This window comes from Saccopteryx bilineata, chromosome 5 (genome assembly GCF_036850765.1).
Source record: "Saccopteryx bilineata isolate mSacBil1 chromosome 5, mSacBil1_pri_phased_curated, whole genome shotgun sequence".
Lineage (NCBI taxonomy): Eukaryota > Metazoa > Chordata > Mammalia > Chiroptera > Emballonuridae > Saccopteryx > Saccopteryx bilineata.
Window position 1 is genome coordinate 167,344,080 of NC_089494.1, and position 25,877 is coordinate 167,369,956.

At 39.3% G+C, this 25,877-nt stretch overlaps 1 protein-coding gene across 11 annotated transcripts in view; it reads right to left on the reverse strand.

Moving 5' to 3' along the window:
- The window catches only part of ZMYND11 (zinc finger MYND-type containing 11), a 173,058-nt gene that overhangs the window by 96,151 nt on the left and 51,030 nt on the right, over nt 1–25,877 (reverse strand). For 8 of the 11 annotated variants that reach the window (XM_066279220.1, XM_066279219.1, XM_066279229.1 and 5 more), the window contains exon 2: nt 17,145–17,279. The exons of 1 other annotated variant lie outside the window; for it this stretch is intronic. In XM_066279220.1, the coding sequence (XP_066135317.1) occupies nt 17,145–17,260 (116 nt within the window). In that variant the 5' untranslated portion in view covers nt 17,261–17,279. Of the gene's footprint in view, nt 1–12,241; nt 12,402–17,144; nt 17,281–25,877 lie in introns of those variants that run through there. 2 more of the 11 variants (XM_066279225.1, XM_066279226.1) reach the window with 2 other exon arrangements.

A 25,877-nucleotide genomic window follows, 5' to 3' on the forward strand; every position in this document is an offset into this window, starting at 1 on the left:
ATAGTGAGGCAGACTCCAGCATGTGCCCCGACTAGAATCCACCCGGTAACCTCATCTAGGGCTGATGCTCGAATAGTGAGCTATTTTTAGCACCTAAGGCTGATGCATTCCAATGGAGCTATCCTCAGTGTCCAGAGTCATGCACAAACCAACAGAACCACTGGCTGTGGGAAAAGAGGGAGAGAAGGGAGAGAGGGAAGGGGGAGAAGCAGATGGTTGCTGCTTCTGTGTGACTATGGAATCCTGGACATCCATACACAGGACTGACACTCTATCCACTTAGCCAACTGCCAGGGCCAGTTGTTACTTTTTAGAAATAAACAATGCTTTTAAATCATAATGCTCTGGTCCTGGCTAGTTCGCTCAGCAACAGTGTTGATCCCATGTGTAGAAGCCCTAGGTTTAATTCTTCATCACAGCACACAGAAGAGGCGACAATTTGCTTCTCTCCCCTCTCCTTCCCCCACTTTCTCTCTCTCCCCCTCCTGCAGCCATGGCTCAATTAGTTCGAGCACACTGGCCCCGGGTGCTGAGGATGGCTCTGTGGAGCCTCTGCCTCAGGTGCTAAAAAGTAGCTCACTTGTGAGCATGGTCCTGGATAGGCAGAACATCGACCCCAGACAGGGTTTGCCAGGTGGATCCTGGTTGGGGTGCATGTGGGAGTCTATCTCTTCTCCTCTCACTTGGAAAAGAAGAAAAATATACAGGTAAATACCAGGAGGATTCCCACTTTCTGATTTCAAAACTTACTACAAAGCCACAGTAATAAAAATTAGGTGATACTGGCATTAAAACAAAAATATAGACCAATGGAATAGAATAGAGAACTCAGAATAAACCCTCACATATACATACATTCCAATAATTTTTGACAAGGATGCCAAGACCACTCAATGTGAAACAGTCTTTTCAAGAAACAATGCTGAGGAAACTGGATATCTGCAAGCAATAAAATAGAAATGGACCTTTACCTAATACCATATACAAAAATTAACACAAAATGGATCAAAGACCTGACAGACCTAAAACAATAAAACTCTTAGAAGAAAACATAAAACCAAAGCGTCACAATATTGGATTTGGCAATGATTTCTTGGGTATGACACCAAAGGAAAAGGCAAAAGAAAAAACAAATTAAAATTCATGGAAATTTTAAAATTTTGTACAAGAGACACTATCCATGTAGTGAAAAGGAAACTTGTAAGTGGAGAAAATATTTGCAAATCATGTACTTGATAAGAAATTAATGTCCAAAACATATAGGAAACCCCCCAAATCCAACAATGAACAACCCAACTGTGCAAAGGACTTGAAAAGACATTTCTCCAAAGAAAATACATAAATATTAGTGCTGTTGAGCAACACTAATAATCATTAATCAACATTACTAATCATTAGGGAAAAGAAAATCAAAACTACAATGAGATTTCACCTCCTACCCATTAGGATAGCTGCTATGAAAATAACAGAAAACAAGTAATGAGGACAATGAGAAACTGGGAACCTTTGTGCACTGCTGGTGAAAGGTAAAATGGTACAGAAAGTGGAGAAAACATTTCGGTGCTTCCTCAATAAATTAAAAATAGAATTATCATATGATCTGATTCCATTTCTGGGGATATACCCAAAAGGATTGAAAGCAGGGTCTCTCAAAGAGATACTGGTATACTACTCATGTTCACAGCAGCATTATTCAATAGCTAAAACTAAAAAATGACCACTGATAGATTAATGGAAAGACAAAATTTGGTATATATACGTAAAATGAAGAATATTCTGAAATATGCCACAATATGGATGAACCTTGAAGGCATTATGCTAAGTGAAATAATTCAAGTCACAAGAAGATTAATATTGTATAATTCCACCCCTATATGCCACTTCATAACAATCAGAAAGTAGAATGGTGGTTGTAGTTGGTGGGGACCGGGGTGGTAGTAGTGGCGGATATGGGGAGCTATTGTTTAATAAATAGGTAATGAATCTCAATTTTACAAGACTGAGAAAGTTCTGGAGAGAGAAATGGAAGTGATGGCCACACAATGTAATATATTTAACACCACTGAACTGAGTGCTCAAATAGGTTTAAGATGATAAATTTCATGCTGTATTTTACTACAATAAGCTTTTTTTTTTTTTTTTTTGCCTGACCAGCTAGTGGCTCAGTAGATAGTGTCGGACTGGGACACAGAGGACCCAGGTTTGAAACCTCGAGGTCACCGGTTAGAGCATGGGCTCACCAGCTTGAGCATGGGATCAGACATGACCCCATGGTCTCTGGCTTGAGCAAGGAGTCACTCGGTCTGCTGCAGCCCCCCCATCAAGGCACATATGAGAAAGCAATCAATGAACTAAGGTGCCACTATGAAGAATAGATGCTTCTCTTTTCTCTCCCTTCATGTCTGTCTGTCCCTATATGTCCCTCTCTGAAAAAAAAAATTTTTTTTAATATTAACAATATGCCAGTAGCTGCTTTATAAATGGATAGGTATAAAACAAGTATTTTAAAATGGTGTTAAACAAACATTAATAAACTTCAAAATCCAAACATTTATGTGCATCCTTCATCAACGAATTTATTTAAAAATTTAGAATACCTTGGCCAACTGGCTCAGTGGTAGAACTTTGGCCTGGCATGTGAAAGTCCTAGGTTCAATTCCTGGTCAGGGCACCCAAGAGTAGTACCTATCTGCTTCTCTACTCCTCCCCATCCCTTTCTCTCTCTCTCTTTCTTCCCCTCCCACAGCCATGACTTAAATGGTTCAAACATGTTGGCTCTAGGCGCTGAGGATATCTCCATGGCCTCACCTCAGGTGCTGAAATAGCTCAGTTGCCGAGCAATAGAACAGCTGCTCCGGATGAGCAGAGGATCACCCTGTAAGGGGCCTGACAGCTGGATCCCAGTTGGGGCACATGTGGCAGTCTGTCTCTCTGCCTCCCTGCCTCTCATTTAAAAAAATTTAGAATATACTCTAAAGAACTAGGTTCCTCCTAATTCTAATACTCAACCTGAGGCAAATAATTTACTCATACAGCTTCATATTCTGCACTCATAAAGTAGGGTTAATCTGAAAGAGAGTTATTGTTAGGGTGAAATGAAATAATATGGAAGTAGCATATAAGTGTTTTTACAACTGAAAACTGGAGGCAGACAACACCAAGCCTAAAATCAACCAACTCTACAAACAAAACACCCAAACACAGACAATGAGAAGACAAAAAAGTGCAATCCAAATGAAACCACAAGAGAAAGCTTCAGGAGATGAAATGAGTGATATGGAAATAATCAAACTTCCAGATGCGGAGTTCAAAATAATGATTGTAAGGATGCTTAGGGATCTTAGAACAACAATGGATGGTCATTATGAACACCTAAATAAAGAAATAGCAAGTATAAAAAAGAATCAGTCGGAGATGACAAATACAATATCAGAAATAAAGACCACAATGGAAGGAATTAAAAACAGGATAGATAAAGCTGAGGATCGAATCAGCGAGTTGGAGGACAACTGGAATGAAGGCATGAAAGCAGAGAAGAAAAAAGAAAAGAGACTCAAAAAGTCTGAGGAAACTCTTAAGAGAGCTCTGAGACAACATGAAGAGAAATAACATCTGCATCATAGGGGTTCCTGAAGAAGAGAAAGAACAAGGGATAGAGACTTTGTTCAATCATATCATAGCTGAAAACTTCCCTAAATTAATGCAGGAGAAACTCTCACAAGTTCAAGAAGCACAGAGAACTCCATTAAAGAGAAACCCAAAGAAACCTACACCAAGACACATCATAATTAAAATACCAAAGCTAAGCGATAAAGAGAAAATATTAAAAGCTGCAAGAGAAAAAAAAGTTATCACCTAAAAAGGAGCCCCCATAAGGATGACATCCGACTTCTCAACAGAAACACTTGAGGCCAGAAGGGAATGGCAAGAAATATTCAAAGTAATGCATAACAAGAGCCTACAACCAAGACTACTTTATCCAGCAAGGCTATGGCTTAAAATCGAAGGAGAAATAAAAAGCTTCCCAGACAAAAAACAACTCAAGGAATTAATTACAACCAAACCAATGCTGCAGGAAATGTTAAGGGGCCTGTTGTAAACAGATCAAAGTGGGAAAAGAATATAGCAAAAAAGGAATACAGCTTTAAAGAATAAAATGGCAATAAACAACTACATGTCAATAATAACCATAAATGTAAATGGATTAAATGATCCAATCATAAGACATAGGGTAGCTGCGTGGATAAGAAAACAGGACCCGTACATATGCTGTCTACAAGAGACACACCTTAGAACAAAAGATACACATATACTGAAGGTAAAAGGATGCAAAAAACATTTCATGCAAATGGAAATGAAAAAAAAGCTGGGGTAGCAATACTTATATCAGACAAATTGAACTTTAAAACAAAGGATATAGTAAGAGATAAAGAAGGCCACTACATAATGATAAAGGGAGTAATCCAACAGGAAGATATAACTATTATAAATATCTATGTACCTAATATAGGAGCACCTAAATATATAAAGCAGACTTTGATGGATTTAAAGGGCGAGATCAACAGCAGTACTATAATAGTAGGGGATTTCAATACCCCACTAACATCACTAGATAGATCCTCAAGAAAGAAAATTAACAAAGAAACAGCAGACTTATTGGACACACCAGATCAACTCGATTTAATAGATATCTTCAGAACCTTTCACCCTAAAGCAGCAGAATATACATTCTTTTCAAGTGCTCATGGTACATTCTCTAGGATAGACCATGTTAGGGCACAAAAGTGGTCTCAACAAATTTAAGAAGATTGAAATATCAAGCACTTTCTCCTGTCACAACGGCATAAAACTAGAAGTGAACCACAACAGAAAAGCTCAAAAATTCTAAAAGAGTGTTTTTAAAACTTCCAAGAGTACAAGCATACAAATATAAATTCATTAATTACCAAAAGAAAACAATTAATGGTTAAGAGCTTGGACTGTGACATCAGATAGGTCTATGTTCAAATTTCAGTTCTGCTGACAACCTATGTGTCTTTGGACAATTTATTTCACCTGCCCAGGCTTTACTACCAATGTTCCCAAACAGCTTGGTTAATTATGTAATTGAGTATTTATTAAGAAACCTTTTGGCCATGCTTCATCCCAGCTATTATGCTTCAGACTAAGATCCAAAATAAAAAAGATGTATGCATACCCTCAAGAAGTTCACAACCAGTAAAGAAAACAGAAATATATTTTCAAAGTTTGTAAAAAAAACTGTAAAAATAATAAAATTGAATTTTATATATATTAATATGTGAGCAAAGAGTAAGGGTATTAAGATTGGTTCTAGTGAGAAATGTATCAGTACTTCAAAGGAGATGATAATTGAGTTAGATTTTAAAAGAAAGGGCTATCTGACCAGTGGTGGCACACTGGGTAGTGCTGACCTGCAACTATGAGGTCCCAGGTTTGAAACCCCGAGTTTGCAAGCATGAGTGTGGGGTTGCCAGTTTGAGAATAGGATTATAAACATGATCCCATGGTCTCTGGCTTGAAGTTATAGGCTACTGGCTTGAACCTAACGTCACTTGCTTGAGCAAAATGTCTCTGGCTTGGATAGAGCTCCCTCCTCCATCCCCAGTCAAGATATGTATGAGAAGCAATCTATGAACAACTAAAAGTGCCACAACTATGAGTTGATGCCTCTCATCTCTCTCTTTCTGTCTCTTACAAAACAAAACAAAAAAAAAGGAAAAAGGGTATGTTTGTTTTGTCCATAAATTATCAAAATAATAGAGCACTCAGGCAATTGAGAATAGTCTCACCATATGGAACTCTGAGTGGACAGTGGTAGGGAATGAAAAGGAAAAAAATGTGAGGATCTAATAGTGAAGGGCTCTGTATGAATGCCCTCTTCGGGTATGTGCACTTATGCTAATATGAAAATCAAGAGGATTTTAAGAACACAAACTTAAAATCTAGAAAAATAACTGCTAAAATGTGAGGCTTAGGTTGACTTCAAGGTGTCAGGAAAACTTCATAGATTTGACTTGAAAGAGGAGTCTGCTAAGCAAACAAGACCAGGAAGACAGTCATCCCAGACAGAGTGCAGAAATGGGACAGCCCAGTGCGTCCAGAGTGCAGCACGTTGAGTGGGAAGCAGCAGGAGAATGTAGAAGAGAAATACAAGGCATTACCACCTGGACAGGAATCTGGGCTTCATGGGCAACAGAAAAAGGCTTTCAGTTGTGGAACAGTTGATGATAAGATGGTGTTTTGAAAAACATCTCTGACAGCAAAGATGAGAAGAAACAGATTAGCAAGAGAAGGAGACCAGAAGACAAATGACAAGCCTGCTGCCACTGCACAGGCAGGAAATTACAAAGGCTAAAATCCACAAGAGAGGGAAGAGCAGGCGGACCCAAGAGAAATTTATTTAACACTGTTGACTGGCAATTTTACACAGAAGTTATTTCACTTCACCAGCTATTTTTTGTAATTAAGTATGAAAGTGAAACAAGCTAAATAAACTTCAGTACACTTTATTTATACATAATGAATTTAAATAAAACTTTGTACATATCTGCTACATATTATATTTTATACATATTATATATTTTAGTAATTTATTTTGGTGTGGTATATACTGTGTAGCCATCACCAAGGAGTAATGGTACACAACATGTTTTGCAACTATATCTGGTTTCACTGCACTTCCCTTTTGAAACACACACTTGACAGGTTCTAGTTGGCTTGAACACAACAAAGAAAGATTTTACAATATCCTTGATATATATGTTCAAACTGCAAGCGGTTAGAAGATAGTCCAAGTTTAGACAGCTCGACACTGTGACTGTTTTTGTTTACCGTACCTTCGATTTTGCAGTCTCACGCCTGGAGGAGTGGGAAGAAAAGGAGTCTGCATGAGAATACAGAAGTGTGCTGTTTTTCAAACTTTAACCCCCAGGGCAAAGAGTCACAAATACAATAATCCTGTATTACCGAGTTTCAAAAATTGTAATAGCTAATGCAAGTGCAATCACGAGTAACTTGTGAATGGTCAACAATGTGTTAGGAGGACCCTTTAATATACCTGGGGAGGAAAAAATAAGCCTAGTTTACTTCTATCATTCCCCTCTAATTACAGGATAAAATGTCAAAGCTGGTATAAAGGTCCTGTCCTTTCATCTCTTTTCCCTTAAATCTTTACAAGTCCTTTGCTTAGAGTCTCTCACCAAACCCCATTCAACTTCCAAGGACTAATTCCCTACTCTCCACAGTCCATTGTGACTCTCCCACAGACTCCCCTCAAATCTGTGCCTTGTTTCTATGTTTCCTTCACAGACCTGAAGTTGGTTTGGCATCTCATTTGCATAATCAAACAACTTTCTTTGACTTCTCATTTGCTTTTCTGATGTTCTTAATTTTTAAAAAATGCTTTATCACTTCATATTAATTTTGAAATATCCCCTAATTATTGAGTTTATTCAATGGCTTTAGCAACTTTTATTTTAAGAAACATCACAAGACTGCTGTAAACTAGGAAGATAGTTTTTAATCTCTCCCAAACCTCATAAAGAGTGTTACTAGAAGAGTTAGCAAACAACAACCACCTTACCCTTGGACAACATACACAACAAAATTAAGTGATGAGAAATTCCCATGAATCCCAAAACTTGAGCAGGTGATGTTAATATCTCCAAAGCTAGTACCCCTATTGATGATATTGATACCTGTTAAGAGAAAGCAAAGGGGCATAGCAGAATATCTAATGGAACAGAGTACAGGAGAATAAAATAAGCAACAGTCACTGGAAGCACAGTGGGCCAACCTGAGAACAGCAATTGAAAACAGGGTTTTACACTCTCCATTTGCAGGTGAATCATGCTAATCATGATTTCACAGTAAAGTCTAAGGGGATGGAGGATAATGGGTCCCATGAACATTCAAACTTAATCAGCCAAAGCTGCCTGCCAGGACAGAGTCCTATATTGTAGAGAGACTGTGAGTAATCAAGACATCAAACAGTACTAAAGTCAGGTCAAAAAGATTTCAACATAAGGACAAGGGGTAGAGAAGAAAGATGATCCAGAAAAATGCAGTGGGGAAGAAAGTGAAGAAAAAGTGGGAAATCTGAGGCCATATTTTCAGTTTTCATAAAAACAACATAAGAAAGTTTTAGAATCATAAATCTAGAAAAACTTTTCTAACCACCTTTCCCCAATACTAGTTCAGAAAAGTTGATTTCACATCCAAATGACCAACACAAAGGCTGTGACTGAAGAAGAATCATCCTACACTGAAAGCACATCCAATAGATGTGCCTACAAGACAGATGAAAATTGTAACTATTTCAAACACAAAAAAAGGCATGAAGAAAATGATACAACATATAGGAAAGATATACATCGGAATTAGAAAAACTCTTAAATAAGTTAAACATTAGAAGTAAATTTTAAAAATCACTTGAACAATGAAAACTAAACTAAAAGACACAAAAGACTGAATGCAAAGCAGAAAAATGTCATAAATAGAAGTTGCAAAGATGTAAAAATGTTAAAAATAAAAAATATATTGCAGCTTTACCCGTAATTGCCAGAACTTGGAAGCAACCAAGATTTCCTTCAAGGTGGGTGGACAAATAAACTCAAGTCCATCCAAATAACAAAATATAATCCATTGCTAAAAAGAAATGAGCTACATTCAACCATGGGAAGACAGAGACAAACCTTAAATGCACATTACAAAGTGAAAGAAGACAATCTGAAAAGGCTACATGCTGTATGACTCCAACTCTATGACTTTCTGGAAAAGAAAAATGATGGAAACAATGAAAAGATCAGTGGTTGGCAGAGAATGGGAGAAGGGGACGAACAGGTGGAATACAGACCAATTTTAGGGCAGTGAAACTACTCTGTGGGGATACTACAATGGTGAATACATGTCGTTACATATTTGTCCAAACCCACAGAGTGTACAAGAATGACCCTGAATGACCCTAATGTAAACTATGGACTTTAAGTGATGATATGAAGGTTTATTCTCTGTTAAAAAAAAAAGTATCATCTGGTGAGTGATGGAGGCTATGCATGTGTGGAGGCAGGGAATATATGGGAAATCTGTTATCTTCTCAATTTTGTTGTTAACCAAAACCAAAAATAATCTTAACAATAAGTCTGAAAGAAAAACAGAGATGAAAAAAATTCAATAGAAAATTTCAAATATATGAGAAAAGAAAGTGCTTGGCCGGTGGTGGCGCAGTGAATAAAGAAACGACCTGCAATGCCAAGGTCATTGGCACAAAACCCAGGGCCTGTCAGGTCAAGGCACATACGGGAAGCAGCTTACTATGAGTTGACTCTTCCTGCCCATCCCCTCTCCTTCTCTCTCTAAAATCAATAAATAAAATCTTAAAAAGATGGGAAAAGAGATCCAATACGGTATAAGGCCCAAATTAATAAATACTAAATAAAGGTGTATATATAATAACATAATCAAAATAATTATGATACATATTAATAATTGTAAGTAAAAATTTCAAGATTTCAAAGTACATATTAAAAGAACACTGTATACCCAAGAAAAATCACCTAGAATGACAAACATTGAGATATAAAATCAAATTACCAGACTTTAAGAAAAAGGAAAAAAAGTCTGTGAATCTAGGCAAAAAGACAGTCACACACACACACAAAATAAAGTTATCAGACTTTTTGACAGCAATGCTTTAAGTGAGAATATGTAACATATACTGGGTGGGGCAAAGGTAGGTTTACAGCTGTGAGGATACAATCCACAGTTTTTCTTGATTATTAATTGCATCGTATTCCATAAGAACAATTATAAACCTACTTTTGCCTCATCCTGTATAAGAAACCCAAAGCAAAAATTTAAGCTATGGATTCTTTATTTAGTCAAACTAATTTTCAAATAAGAAGGCTACAGACTCTTATTTAACATGCAAGAACTCAATCACTTGTCCCCATTTTTTTTTCTTTCTTTTTTTTGTGTGTGACAGAGGGACAGATAGAGACAGACAGGAAGGGAGAGAGATGAGAAGCATCAATTCTTCATCATGGCACCTTAGTTGTTCATTGATTGCTTTCTCATATGTGCCTTGACTGGGGGGCTACAGAAAAACCAAGTAACCCCTTGCTCAAGCCAGCGACCTTGGCTTCAAGCTGGTGAGCTATGTTCAAACCAGATGAGTCTGCGCTCGAGCCAGCAACCTCGAGGTTTCGAACCTGGGCCTATGAAGTTTTGATTAAGAATCTACTACTGCCCGACCAGGCAGTGGCGCAGTGGATAGAGCATTGGACTGGGATGCAAATGACCTGGGTTCGAGACCCCGAGGTTGCCAGCTTGAGTGTGGGCTCATCTGGCTTGAGCAAAAAAGCTCACCAGCTTGGACCCAAGGTCGCTGGCTCGAGCAAGGGGTTACTCAGTCTGCTGAAGACCCGCGGTCAAGGCACATATGAGAAAGCAATCAATGAACAAGTAAGGTGTCAAAACGAAAAACTGATGATTGATGCTTCTTATCTCTCTCCGTTCCTGTCTGTCTGTCCCTATCTATCCCTCTCTCTGACTCTCTGTTCCTGTATAAAAAAGATAGAAAAAAAAAAGAATCTACTACTACCTGACCAGGTGGTTGCACAGTAGGTAGAGCATCAGACTGAGACGCAGAGGACTTGTATTTCCCACTTTTTCTCATTTGTTGTCTTTGCACTCATTGTTTCACACTTGGTACCGGTATATTATGGTAGGTTACGTTCTGCCCAGAAATGGCTCAGAAAAGATTTTCATACAGTGCTGAATTCAAGTTAAAAGTGGTCCAGTTTGCAAAATTGAATGGAAATTATGCTGCTGAACATAAGTTTGGTCCTCCTCTACTGAGAAATCAATCTGAGACTGGCTACGGGAAGAGAAAACCCTACTGACGACGCCACAGCAAAAGAAGGTCATGAGAGGCAGGTCAGCAAAATGGCCTGATTTAGAGAGGGAATTGAAGATACGGATTGAAGAGCAAAGGGCAATTGGAATTCCCATGTACACAAAGATGGTTCAGCATGAAGCAAGAAGAATTGCTGATGAAAAAGAAGTTACTGACTTCAAAGAAAGACACAACTGGTGCTTCAGGTTCATGAAACAGAATGGATTAAGCATGTGTACACAAACCAAACTTGCCCAAAAGATGCCTGAAAGCTATGAGCAGAAGGTCCTTGAATTTCATTGTTTTTTCATTCAGTGTTGGAAAACACATCAATTTGAGATGGGATAGATTGCAAATATGGACAAAGTTCCCCTTCAATCTGATGTCCCAAGTAACAGAACTATTGATAAGAAAGGGGTAAAAAACTGTAACTGTGAAGACAAGAGGACATGAGAAGAGCCATTATACAGCTGTTCTAGCTTGTGCCAACGGAACCTAGCTGCCTCCTATGCTAATTCTTTCTTTCCTTTCCTTTTCTTTCTCTCTCTCTTTCTTTCTCTCTCTCTCTCTCTCTGGCCTTCCTTCCTTCCTCCCTCCCTCCCTCCCTCCCTCCTTTCTTTCTTTCTTTCTTCTTTCTTTCTCATACTCTTTCTTCCCTCCCTCCCTCCCTCCCTCCCTCCCTCCCTCCCTCCTTCCTTCCTTTCCCTCCCCCCCTTTCAGTTTTTGTATTTTTCCAAAGTTAGAAGCAGGGAGGCATCAGACAAACTTCCGCATGTGCCCAACCAGGATCTACCAAGCATGCCCACCAGGGGCAACACTCTGCCCATCTAGGGCGTTGCTCTGTGCAGGCGGAACCATTCTAGCACCTGAGGCAGAGGCAATGGAGCCATCCTCAGCACCTAGGCCAACTTTGCTCCAATGGAGCTTTGGTTTCAGGAGGGGAAGAGAGAGATAGAGAGGAAGGAGAGGGGGAAGGGTGGAAAAGCAAATGGGCGCTTCTCCTGTGTGCCCTGACTGGGAATCAAACCCAGGACTTCCAAACGCCAGGCCAATGCTCTACCGCTGAGCCAACTGGCCAGGGCCCTATGCTGATTTTCAAATGCAAAACAATGCCAAAAGAAGACATTCCTCTAGGAGTGAATGTCCATGTTCATGACAAGGAATGGATGGATCAGGATGGGATGAAGATTTGGTTTGAGAAAGTTTGGAGGAGGAGACCAGGTGGGCTCTTATGCAAACCTGCCCTATTGGTGCTTCATCAGTTCAGAGCACATATAACAAAAAACATGATTGCTGCAGAGCAAAAAACAAAACTTGCTGTCATACCTGGAGGCTTGACATCCCAGCTCCAATCATTTGATGTCAGCATTAACAAACCCTTCAAAGCTGCCATGAGAGACGAATGGAACCAATGGATGAAGTCTTCTGGGGACAATATGACACCAGCAGGAAGAGCGAAGAAACCAACTATAGGAGAATTTTGTACCTGGGTGAAAAGATCCTGGGATAATATCAAGATTGAGATCGTTGTCAAGTCATTTAAGAAGTGTGGCATTTCAAACGCCATAGATGAAACTGAGGATGAGGCAATATATGAAGACAGTGATTCGTCATCAGACACAGATGAGGACAAGCGAATGGATGGGAGTTTTGACAGTGCTGAGGAGTTGTATGAATTTTATGATGAATAAAACGAGTTCAATAACTTATGTAATACATTTTTTTTTCAAATTTTGAGCCCCAAAATTAAGGTGTGTCTGATACATGGGGAAATTCGGCAAGTTCTATGAATATAGTGTACAACATAGTGATCATACTTAATGATACTGTACTGTATATTTGAAAGTTGTTATAAGAGTAAATCTTAAAAGTTTTCATCACAAGAAAAATGTAACTACCTGAAATGATGCATGTTAACTAAACTTACTGTGATGATGACTTTACAATATATACATATGTCAAATCATTATGATACACACTTTAAAACAATGCAAATTATATCTCAAAATGGAGGAAAAAGAATAAAAAAAGAATCTACTATAGAATAAACTTTATAACAACATAGGACTAGTGGTAAGTATGAAATTGACACTTATAGAAGACTAAATGGTGGCTGTATGGAAGAAAGTAGGATATATAACTGCTGACAATTTACAATCAGTACAACTGCTTAAAAGTAATGGATAAAGCAATTTATACAATTTCCCTGATTACACTATTGGTGTTGGTATTCTCAAATAGCTTGGTATAAAATATTTGTTAAAACAACTGAGTGATTACTTAATATTCCAAAATGTTATCATTCGTGATATCCTTGAGAACCATGACCTTTACTGAGTAAGAAAGGATATATAAAGATTTTAAACAAGAGTTAAGTAAAACCCAGTAACCATAAAGTCAAGTAGAAAATAACAGTATGAAATCATCATGAGACTTTTTTTCCTTTTACAATTATATTAATTTCTTAACTATCCATGAAAGATCCTAGAAAGAGAGACTGACCTAGTGTCAATGAGTAAAATAGGGCATGAAAGTGCCCTTGAAATAAAATTTCTAACTGAAAGAAAACAGAAGCCCCTGGACCAATCTGGGGCAGAGTGTATAAAGATAAAGAGCCTGAAAAATCCTGTTGTACCAGAAAGCAGAGTTACTTCAGGAAACAGCATGTAGAGACTCAAATTGGTCAAAGATGTGACATTTTGAGCATCAATAAAGAATATGTCAGAAATATATCAAATGTATTTAAATGCATGAATGCCAAATAACACTTTAAAAAACTAATCGGTTACCATTACAAGATACAATTTTGAAAACTGTAAGTACAGGAAAAGAATCAGTTACTCTTACTTTTCCAATAAGAGTATATCTTATTGGAAAATAAGGTAACCATATCACAGGGTAACCTAACAGTAAGCTTCTGTCCTTGTAGAAGTCTTCCAATTAAAAAGGGAGGAATGAAATTAGATTATCAACATTCTGCAACTGTTAACAAATTACTGGACCTAGCCACTTTGCATCTACTAATTAACCTCACAGATGAGACACAACAGACATTATAGACTGCTGAAAGCAGAACACAAGTCCCACCTAGGAAGAATCTCACCCCCCCCCAAACCTGTAGATACAATATCAATTTCCATGAAATGCAGAGGAATGAGCAAAAAGGTTAAAGTTCACCACAGGGATACAATCAGCAAAAGTCAGACAAAACCACAGAGCAAATGAACCAGGTTTCTTCAATAAAGAGAAACAACACAAAGAAAAACAACAAAAAAAAGATTACTGAGAAACCTATAGATTAAAAGTGGCAACTTGGCCAGATAGCTCAGGTGGTTAGAGCCTCAGCCTGATACACCAAGGTTGCAGGTTCAACCCCTAGTCAGGGCACATACAGAAACAGATCAATGTCTCTCTTATTCTCTCTCAAACCAATAAATATTAAAAAAAAAAAAAGATATTTTAAGTGACTTAAAAGTCATACCAAAACAAGCAGAACTAAAACATTATAAGTAAACCAATGTCTAGGGTGCACCAGACTTCGAAATATTATAAAGAGCCATGACCCCAAAGCCTAACACTTTTAATGCATCACTAATCTATATAGTTTTTATTTTTATAATAAAGTCACTCACCAGTCATGATACAAAATAAAACGTGGTGACATATGCATTCATTACAATAACTCTACTACAGCTTTCAGTGAATTATTTGTAAAGATTAAGATACCTGTATGTTCAGAATTGGCTGTAACTAAGCAGAGTAAATCAATTTAAAATTAGTCTAAGGCTTGATACGATTATTAGGCAATCAAGCAAAAGACCTGACTTCCTGTCATGGTCCAATGTTTCTTCCTAACTTAGCTCGGCAAGTGTAATGATATGGAGCAATCCAAGGCACTGGGCTAGGCAATTAGCTAGACAGGGCTGATAGTCTGGCAGAGAAGTAATTATAAATGTGACTAATGTTTTATATATATATAAAAGTATAGCATGCTATGTATGACACATGCTGCCCTAATAAGAAGGAAAATGGCATACCCTCAGACGAGATGAGGCAGAAGAAAATGAGAACCACTCTTAACACCCTGTGAATTACTTTTTTTTCACCTCTGGACGAGACTGATAAAACAATGACTATCTATCTGGTAGATAAATAAATTTATTCATATTTATCTTGAGATCTACGGACCTCAAGACCTGAAGAAAAGCCTTGGCAATCTTAAAGTTCTAATGATGAAAAAAGGAGCAAAGAAAATCTTATCAATGATCCATAATGCAAAATGAGAAGAGGTGTACAATCCTGTTAACAGCCTCTGTATCTTTTACTACAATGTATTGTGTGTCTATGTTATGGTCATCCAAAGACACCTGTACCACTTCTGTGGGGTTAATTTTCTGACTCCCAGATCAGCAGGTTGGTACAACTTAATAGCAACCTTGCCAACCAAACTGTGTGTACCTTACACTGGGAGATTCCCACAGCTTCCTAGATACTGCCACTAAAGCTTTTAAAGAAAGATGCCATGGTTTAGAAAAAATAGCATGAAAAACTGATATAGGTCAATCAAGCTTAGAAAACTTTAATTTTAAAAATTAAATCCAAAGAACAATATCTTATTTCCACTTTCTTCTACAAATAATTTTGTTATACATAAACTATAGTTGTTCGTTTTTTTTTAAATCCCAACCATGGGAAAATACTTTTGGTTTTTAATTCCTTGAGATTTTTAGAGAATGTTTTTATATCAGTAATACCTCACTGTAACCTATATTTAGTTACTATGCTTCAAATTATTTGCTTTATTTAAAAACATAATTTTATACTATTATATTCTTAATTTCCCCTTAGGTGTTGCCTATTTTTTTTTCTTCTGTTAGCCTATAATAGGAGCGAGGACTTCTACGTGGACAAGTTTAAAATATTCAAGGGGTAAATACAAAGTCAGAACAACATATAACATACCTTTCTCCTTCTCCTGTCCTTTCCTCTTAACTAACCTTTATAATCTTCTCCACCAGAATATAGGTAAAGAACAAAAATATATATGGTACTCACTTTAGTTACTTATTAAAAGGGCTAACATGAGTACGTAAATGAGCTTCAGTAGTAGATCATCTGTTTTCCATTTTTACAGATAACATCTAAAAAGTATGTGGGAAGAATAAGTATAAAGATATTCTAACTTACCAAAAAATATCATTCAAACATTTTAGCGCTGGCTGGCTCAGCGGTAGAGCTTTGGCCCTGGGTTTGATTCACTGTCAGGGCACACAGGAGAAGCGACCATCGACCATCGACCATCGCTTCTCCACCACCCCTTCTCCTCCCTGCAGCCAGGGCTCAAAGGGTTTGAGCAGGTTGGCCCCAGGCGCTAAGGACGGCTCCATGGCCTTGCCTCCAGCACTAAAATACCTCAGTTGCTGGTAAGCAATGAACAGAGCAGAGGCCCCAGATGGGCACAGCATTGCCCAGTAGGGGGGGCTTGCCAGGTGGTTCTATGTCAAGGTGCATGCAGAAGTCGACCTCTGCCTCCCTGCATCTTCTCAAAGAAAATTTTTTTAAAGATATATTTAGCTTAAGTCCTTAAAAATACCCAGTGAAACAAATATAACAAAATCAAGTTCTATTTCAAGACTCCTTTATAATATTTAACATGTAAATTGAGTATTCACAAAGCAGTCTGATATTTTTCTATTCTGAATCTTGGTCTACCAAGATAAACAGCATTGGAAACTAGGAGGAAAAAACTTTTTTTTAACTGATGATTATTTACTATATTTCTAAACTATATAATAAAATTGTTAAAAATTCTTGGTTAGTGGGCTATAAACTAAAAAGATGTTATTTATTATATGTACCATGCTAGCCCTATATTAAAATGAATAACAAACAGAAAAAGGTTTTAGTTTACATAAACATGCTTAACTAAAAGCCTTTTTAACAAAAGACATAAAGACTTGTTTTCAAGTTAAATCTCTGATAACTAAAATACTATTACAAATATTACATATTTTCATCTTTTTTTCTTTAAGAGTTTTACCTCTAAACACAAGTGGCTTGTGTATGTTTCTGCATTTATTTTTCTAACAACTGTATACGCCTGCAAGGCAAAATGTGACTGGTACCTTATACATTATGACAATGAATATGCTAATTTTCAACCTCTTTTTTTTTTTTTACCAATCTTATATGAAATTTTACAGGGATATTTCTGTTTAAATTTACTTACTTTGTAATACGGTCAATATTGGCAATTTGTTTCTGGTTCCTTATAATCTCAATGGCTGCCCAAAGATGCTGGATAGCTTTTGTATCCGCCTGTCGTCTTTTTGTTAAACGTGCCATGACCTGTTAACTGCTTTAGCTGTAGGAATATACAAAAAATAAGGGAAAAAAGCATGGATTACAAAATGAATTATTACCGATATAAATAACACTATTAGCAGCTCTTGATTACTGCTGAGTACACTAATGTAGTATGGCCAACTTTTAATTATATTTTCCACAATACACATCACCAATTACTTATTATCATTCACTTCATTACTTCATAAAGACATTTTAAGACCCAAAGAAACATCTTCTTAAGGACAATAGGCCACCTTAGACAAAAATACATACATTTATACTGATATACCAATATATCAAATATATACACATTTAAATTTTATTCTAAGATAAAAATATTGCAACATAAAAATTTTATTTTTTGACATTACATCATATCTTTTTATAGACTGATAAGAAATGAAATTTAAGCCCTGGCCAGTTGGTTCAGTGGTAGAGCATTGGTCCGGTGTGTGGAACTCCTGGGTTCAATTCCTGGCCAGGGCACACAGGAGAAGCACTCATCTGCTTCTCTACTTTTCCCTCTCTCTTTCCTCCTTCCTCCCTTTCCCTCTCTCCCCCTCCTCTCCTCCTCCCACAGCCACAGCTCCATGGGAGCAAAGTTGGCACGGGCACTGAGGATGGCTCCATGGCCTCCGCCTCAGGCACTAGAATGGGTCCGGCTACAGCAGAACAACGCCCCAGATGGGCCAAGCATTGCCCCCTACTGGGCATGCCGGGTGGATCCCGGTCGGGCGCATGCAAGAGTCTGTCTGCTGCCCCCCACTTCTCACTTCGGGAAAATACAAAAAAAAACAACAAACCAACAAAAAATTCCAAATTTAAATGTTCTAATTCTTTAGTTCTTTAGTTAATTCTAGTCATAGGTGTGTGTGTGTGTGTGTGTGTGTGTGTGTGTGTGTGTGTATTTTTTTAAATGAGAGGAGGAGAGGCAGTGAATGAAGAAGATTCCCATATGCACCCCACTGGGATCCAACCAGCAAGCCCCTATGGGGCAATGCTCTGCCCATATGGGGCCCTTGCTCCATTGCTCAGCACCGAGCTATTTTTAGCACATGAGGCAGAGGCCACATACTCATCCTCAGCTCCCAGGGCTCAAGAACCAATCGAACCATGGCTGTGGGGGTTGGGGGTGGGGTTGGGGTTGGGGGTGAGGCAGAGGCGTGGAGAAGCCAGTGATCACTTCTCCTGTGTGCCCTGACTGGGAATGAACCTGGAACATCCACACACCCTGCCACACTCTACCACTGAGCCAACTGGCCAGGGCCTATATGGTTTGAAACTTCCAATTAAAAATTTTTTTCCCATTGATTTGAGAGATGGGGTGAGAGAGAGCAAGAAGGGGATAGGAAGAGAGAGAAGCATCAACTCTTTGTTTCACTTAGTTCTATTTATCATGCGCACTTACATGTTGCTTCTTGTGTGTCCTGTGATGGAGGGGAGGGGGAGTTTGAACACACGAACTCAGACAGTGTCAACACTTTAACCACTAAGCCACATGGCTGAGGCCAAAATTTTCAATTTTATATAGGCATATTGATAAATAAAAACACTCTCCTTTTTAAAAATAAAACCACAGGCCCTCTAGCCGATTGGTTCAGTGGATAGAGTCCACCTGGCATGCCGAAGTCCAGGATTAAATCCCTAGTCAGGGTATACATGAGAAGCAACCACCTGCTTCTCTTCCCTTCTCTCTCCTCCTTCTCTCTTCCCCACTTGCAGCCAGTGGCTCAACTGGTTCGAGAGTCAGCCTCAGGTACTAAGGGTAGCTCAGCTGATTTGAACATGGGCCCCAGATGGGGATTGCTGGGTGGATCCTGGTTGGGGTGCATGTGGTAGTCTATTACCCTGGCTCTTACTTAAAAAAAAAAAAAGCAGAGAATATAAGGTAGTTATTTCCAGCTGAGGTGTGAAAGGCTGGGACGGATACACCAGAGGAGTCATGTCACTAGAAATGTTCATGTGCTTGGATTAGTGTTGGTTATTCGCTACATTATTTGGAAACAACATTGCTGTTTTATTCAAATTTCCTGAGTAAGCTGAGGAAAATGGCCACCAATATATTCTGGCAAGATGGGGGGGGGAAATGGGGTCACATCAGGATGCTACCGGAAGAGGCATACCTGGACTCTGAGCAGGGCATAGAGGAATCTGTTAGGAATGTCCTAAGCTGCTGAGACACCTGATCTCTAAAGCACACTGCTTATGATCTTGAGGCCTGTAGGCATGAGGTCAACATCAAGCCCTCTGAAATGGCTGAAATCTCCTTGACCTGACCTCTTCTATCTATTAGGGAAAGAGAATTAGTAAGGTAATTCATTCTAAGCATTTAACTGTGTTCCATGACGCCAACAGAGCCTTACAAATATTTTTTATGCCTCTACATTTCTTTTCACAGCTAAATCAGTTCTTCCTGTTTCTCTGAAAAACCCAAGCCAAGCCAGCAGTCACCTTCAGAGCTTATCTAGAAAATCACTTCTGGTGAATCTGGGTTAACTCTGGCTTCTGGAAAAGAAGATGGGTTTTCAGAATTATACTACTAATAGAAAAATTTTAAACATGTTTTAAGGTATTTCTGGATATCCTAATTCTTCCCACTACTATTTATAATACATTGCTCACAAAAATTAGGGAATATTTCAAAATGAGTATGAAGCAATAAAAAAAGCATTTTTTTTTTTTATTAAACAAGAACATCAGAAAAGAAAATGACAGGTCAAAGAAAGTTGTACGATTACACAAATGAGATGCAAAACTAACTTTTACTTCATTGGTGAAAATGCACTATACAAAGGGCTGACAGTACTGGGGTATGCACGCACCCTGGTCCCCTAATTTTTTGAACAGTAGTTCCAAACTTTGCTCCACAAAGAGAATAATAAAAAATAGTACCACCAATGACATACTTCACAGATATAGAACAAATATTCCAAAATTTCATATAGAACCAAAAAAGGACATGAATAGCTCCCGCAATCTTGAAAAAGAATAAAGTGGGTGGTTTCACATTCCTGATATCAAGTTATACTACAAGGCCATTGTACTCAAAACAGCTTGGTACTGGCATAAGAACAGGCATATAGATCAATGGAACAGAACAGAGAACCCAGAAATAAACCCACACCTTTATGGACAACTGATATTTGACAAAGGTGGTAAGAGTATACAATGGAGTAAAAACAATCTCTTTAACAAATGGTGTTAAAATTGAACAGCTACCTGCAAAAAAAAGAAAAAAGAAAAAAAGAAACTAGACCACCAACTTACACCATTCACAAAATAAACCTCAAAATGGATAAGAGACTTAAATGTAAGTCATGAAATCATAAAAGCATCTTAGAGGAAAATATACGCAGTAAGTTCTCTGACATCATTTGCAACAATATATTTGCTGATTTATCTCCACGGGCAAGGAAAATAAAGAACAGGATAAACAAATGGGACTATATCAAACTAAAAAGCTTTTGCACAGCTAAAGACAATATAAAAAAAATAAAAAGGCAAACAACACAATGGGAGAACATATTTGACAATAAATCTGATAAGGGGTTAATAACCAAAATTTATAAAGAACTTCTAAAACTCAACACCAGGAAGGATAAACAATCCAATCAAAAAATGGGCAGGCCCTGGCCAGTTGGCTCAGCGGTAGAGCGTCGGCCTGGCGTGCGGGGGACCTGGGTTCGATTCCTGGCCAGGGCACATAGGAGAAACGCCCATTTGCTTCTCCACCCCCGACCCCCTCCTTCCTCTCTGTCTCTCTCTTCCCCTCCCGCAGCCAAGCTCCATTGGAGCAAAGATGGCCCGGGCGCTGGGGATAGCTCTTTGGCCTCTGCCCCAGGCACTAGAGTGGCTCTGGTCGCAACAGAGCGACGCCCCGGAGGGGCAGAGCATCGCCCCCTAGTGGGCAGAGCGTCGCTCCTGGTGGGTGTGCCGGGTGGATCCCGGTCAGGCGCATGCGGGAATCTGTCTGACTCTCTCTCCCCGTTTCCAGCTTCAGAAAAAAAATAAAAAATAAAAAAATAATAAAATAAATAAATAAATAAAGGGCAAAAGAGGCCCTGGCCGGTTGGCTCAGTGGTAGAGCGTCAGCCTGGCGTGCAGAAGTCCCGGGTTCGATTCCCGGCCAGGGCACACAGGAGAGGCGCCCATCTGCTTCTCCGCCCCTCCCCCTCTCCTTCCTCTCTGTCTCTCTCTTCCCCTCCCGCAGCCAAGGCTCCATTGGAGCAAAGATGGCCCAGGCGCTGGGGATGGTTCCTTGGCCTCTGCCCCAGGCGCTGGAGCGGCTCTGGTCACAACAGAGCGACGCCCTGGAGGGGCAGACCATCGCCCCCTGGTGGGCAGAGCGTCGACCCCTGGTGGGCGTACTGGGTGGATCCCGGTCGGGCGCATGGGAGACTCTGACTATCTCTCCCCGTTTCTAGCTTCGGAAAAAAAAAAATGGGCAAAAGAAATGAATAGATACTTCTCCAAAGTGGACATACAGATGGCCAATAGGTATATGAAAAAATGTTCAACATCACTAATTATTACAGCAATGCAAATTAAAACCACAATGAGATACCACCTCACACCAGTCAGAATGGTGCTCATTAACAAAACAACATATAATAAGTGTTTGGAGAGGGTGTGGAGAAAAGAGAACCCTCCTGCATTGCTGGTGTGAATGAGGACTGGTACAGCCACTGTGGAAAAAAGTATGGAGATTCCTCAAAAAATTAAAAATGGAACTGCCTTTTGACCCAGCCATCCCACTTTTAGGAATATATCCCAAGAACACCACATCACTGATTCAAAAGGAAAAATGCACCCCCATGTTTATGGCAGCATTGTTTACAATAGCCAAGATCTGGAAACAGCCCAAGTGTCTGTCAGTGGACGAGTGGATTAAAAAGCTGTGGTACTTTTTTTTTTTTTGGTATTTTTCCAAAGCCAGAAATGGGGAGGAGGCAGTCAGACAGACTCCCGCATGCGCCCGACCGGAATCCACCCTGTACAACCACCAGGGGGCCATGCTCTGCCCAACCAGGGAGTGGCTCTGTTGCAACCAGAGCCACTCTAGCGCCTGAGGCAGAGGCCACAGAGCCATCTCAGCACCCAGGCCATCTTTGCTCCAATGGAGCCTTGGCTGAGGGAGGGGAAGAGAGAGACAGAGAGGAAGGAGAGGGGGAGGGGTGGAGAAGCAGATGGGCGCTTCTCCTGTGTGCCCTGGCTGAGAATCAAACCCGGGACTCCTGCACGCCAGGCTGATGCTCTACCACTGAGCCAACCGGCCAGGACCAGCTGTGGTACATTTAAAAAATAAAAATAGCCTGACCAGGCGGTGGCACAGTGGATAGAGCATTGGACTGGGATGCAGAGGACCCGGGTTCGAGACCCCGAGGTCGCCAGATTGAGCGCGGGCTCATCTGGTTTGAGCAAAAAGCCCACCAGCGGCCCTGGCCAGCAACCCCTCCCCCTCTCCTTCCTCTCTGTCTCTCTCTTCCCCTTCCGCAGCCAGGGCTCCATTGGAGCAAAGATGGCCCGGGTGCTGGGGATGGCTCCATGGCCTCTGCCCCAGGTGCTAGAGTGGCTCTGGTTGCAACAAAGCCACGCCCTGGATGGGCAGAGCATGGCCCCCTGGTGGGCGAGCCGGGTTGATCCCGGTCAGGTGCATGCAGGAGTCTGTCTGACTGCCTTCCCGTTTCCAGCTTCAGAAAATACAAAAAATAAAATTAAATAAATAAATAAATAAAAGAATAGAGAGAGGCGGGATCAAAGGGTCCAGAGGGAAAGCGGACAGAGGGAAAGGGGATGATAGGATGGGATGGGATGAGAGCAGAAAAGCAAAACCAGGGGAGGGCACTGCAGGGAGGAGGGCAAGGGGAATGTGGTGGGGAACACAGGGGAGGGGGGCGTATTTAGGGGGACACTAGAATCTATGTACACCCAATAAATTAAAATAAAAAAAATAATACCAGTAAGAAAAATCAGTTGGTTTAGTATAGGTTTAACAAATAACCCTAAAAGATAATATATCTTGTCAGATTATACAAATAGATAAGAAAATTTCAGTCATTTTTATATCACTTAAAAAAAAAGAAAGAAAGAAAAAATACAGTAGTGCCTGACCAGTGGTGGCACAGTGGATAGAGTGTCAACCTGGGATGCTGAAGTTCCAGATTCAAAACCCTGACTGAGGTCGCTGGCCTGAGCATGGGATCATCAACATGACCCAAAGATTGCTGGCTTCAGCAAGGACTCACTGGCTCTGCTGGAGCCCCACTCCCCCGTGAAGGCGTATATGAGAAGCAAGCAATGAGGAACTAAAGTGACACAACCACTAGTTAATGCTGCTCATCTCTCTCCATTCCTTTCTCTCTTTCAAAAACAAAACAAAAAACCCACAGTTGTCTATTTTGTGTAAGGCACACTGTGCTAGCCAAATGAAGCATTAAAAGATGAATAAACTGTGTAGTCCTTGCCAAACAGTAACAAAACTGGCAGAGGAAATGAAACATTTTTGACAAATATGACATTACATGATGTCATTTATGACATAAATGGTCCAAAATATGTCCTGTGAGAATCCAGACAAAAGAGACATTACTTCTAGCTTATGTATGACTATAAAATGGTAAATATGTGAGGAAACGGTAAAAAAAAAATTTAATTCCTTTAAAAGATAATTGGCTGTTGGTTTGAAGACCAAGGTTGCTGGCTTGAGCAAAAGGATCACTGGCTTGGCTGGAGCCCCCTGATCAAAAGCAATCAATAAACAACTAAGGTACCACAACTATGAGTTGATGTTTTTCATCTTTCTCCCTTCCTGTCAGTCTGCCCCTGTCTCTCTCCCTCTCTTAAAAAAAAGAAAAAAAAAGAGCTGTTGAAAGCAAAGATATAATTGTCAGGTATTAGATTTATAACATATGTAGGCATAAAATAAATTACAACACCACCACAAACAGGGAAAAGGTAGTAATAATTATATCGTATAAATTCTTACACTCTATGTGAAGTGCTATTATATTAATTCAAGGGGGACTATGGTAAATTAAAGACGCATAATATAATCCATAGAGCAAGTACTAAAGACAACAAACAGGCCATAGAGAACAATTTACAAATTTGACCCCAAAGGCAAGGGATTCTTGAAGAGGCAAAAATAAATGAATGAGACTATATCAAACTAAAAAGCTTCTGCACAGCAAAAGAAACTGACAACAAAACAAATAGGCAGCCAACTAAATGGGAGATGATATTTGCAAACAGGTCCAATAAAGGGTTAATATCCAAAATACATAAAGAACTCACAAAGCTCAGCAACAAAGAATCAAACAATCCAATTAAAAAACGGGGAGAGGACCTAAACAAACACTTCTCCCAAGAAGACATAGAAATGGTCATAAGTATAGGAAAAGATGTTCATCTTCACTAGCTATTTGAGAAAAGCAAATCAAAACCACAATGACGAGATCGGGCGCGTTCAGGGTGGTATGGCCGTAGACTAAAACCACAATGAGATACCGCCTCACACCTGTTAGATTGGCTATTATCAACAAGACAGGTAATAACAAGTGTTGTAGAGACTGTGGAGAAAAAGGAGCCCCATTCACTGCTGGTGGGAATGAAAATTAGTACAATCATTATGGAATAAAGTATGGTGGGTCTCAAAAAATTAAGAATAGAATTACCAAATGACGCAGCAATCCCTCTACGGGGTATCTATCTACTCCCAAAACTCAAAAACATTGGTATATAACACACATGCTCCTCCCATGTTCATTGCAGCACTATTCACAGTGGCCAATACATGGAGACAACCAAAGTGTTCCTCGATAGAGGACTGGATAAAGAAGATGTGGTACATATACACAATACAATACTACTCAGCCATAAGAAATGGTGACACAGTAACATTTATGACAACATGGATAGACCTTGAGAACATTTACTGAGTGAAATAAAAAAAAAGCTAAGAACTTTATGATTACAAACATAGATGGGATACAAAACTGAGATTCATGGACACTGATAAAAGTGAAGTGGTTACTAGGAGGAAGTGGACATGAGGGAGGAGGACAGGGAAAAAGGGTGGGGGGAAGGTTGTAAAGAGGGACAAAAATATGGTGACAGAAAATGATTTGACTTTGGGTGATGGGCATACAACATAATCAACATTTCAAAGACTATAGAAATCTTTACCTGAAACCTATGTACTCTTATTGATCAATGTCACCTTGTTAAAGTTAATTTTCTAAATAAATAAATAAACAAAGATTACAAACAGGAACAGTTAACATTAATTCAACCTATAAAATAGAGGGGTGGGCAAAAGTAGGTGTACAGTTATAAATCTATTCAGTTGTGAATCTGAGGAAATTTATTCTGGTATTATTATTTGTTAATTATTGTATTATTTTCCACATAAACTGTAAACCTACTTTTGCCCAGCCTTGTATTTTTTTCAAAATATATATGTAAAATTAAGAATACAGGGGGTCCTTGGGTTACAACAGTCTCGATATAGACATTTCGAGTTTACGGCACTAACTCCCATAAAAACTTAGAAAAAACTGAGAGGTAAGTGTTTCGGCTTATGCCGTTAGAGTCATACTCAGACTACGTGGGCGAA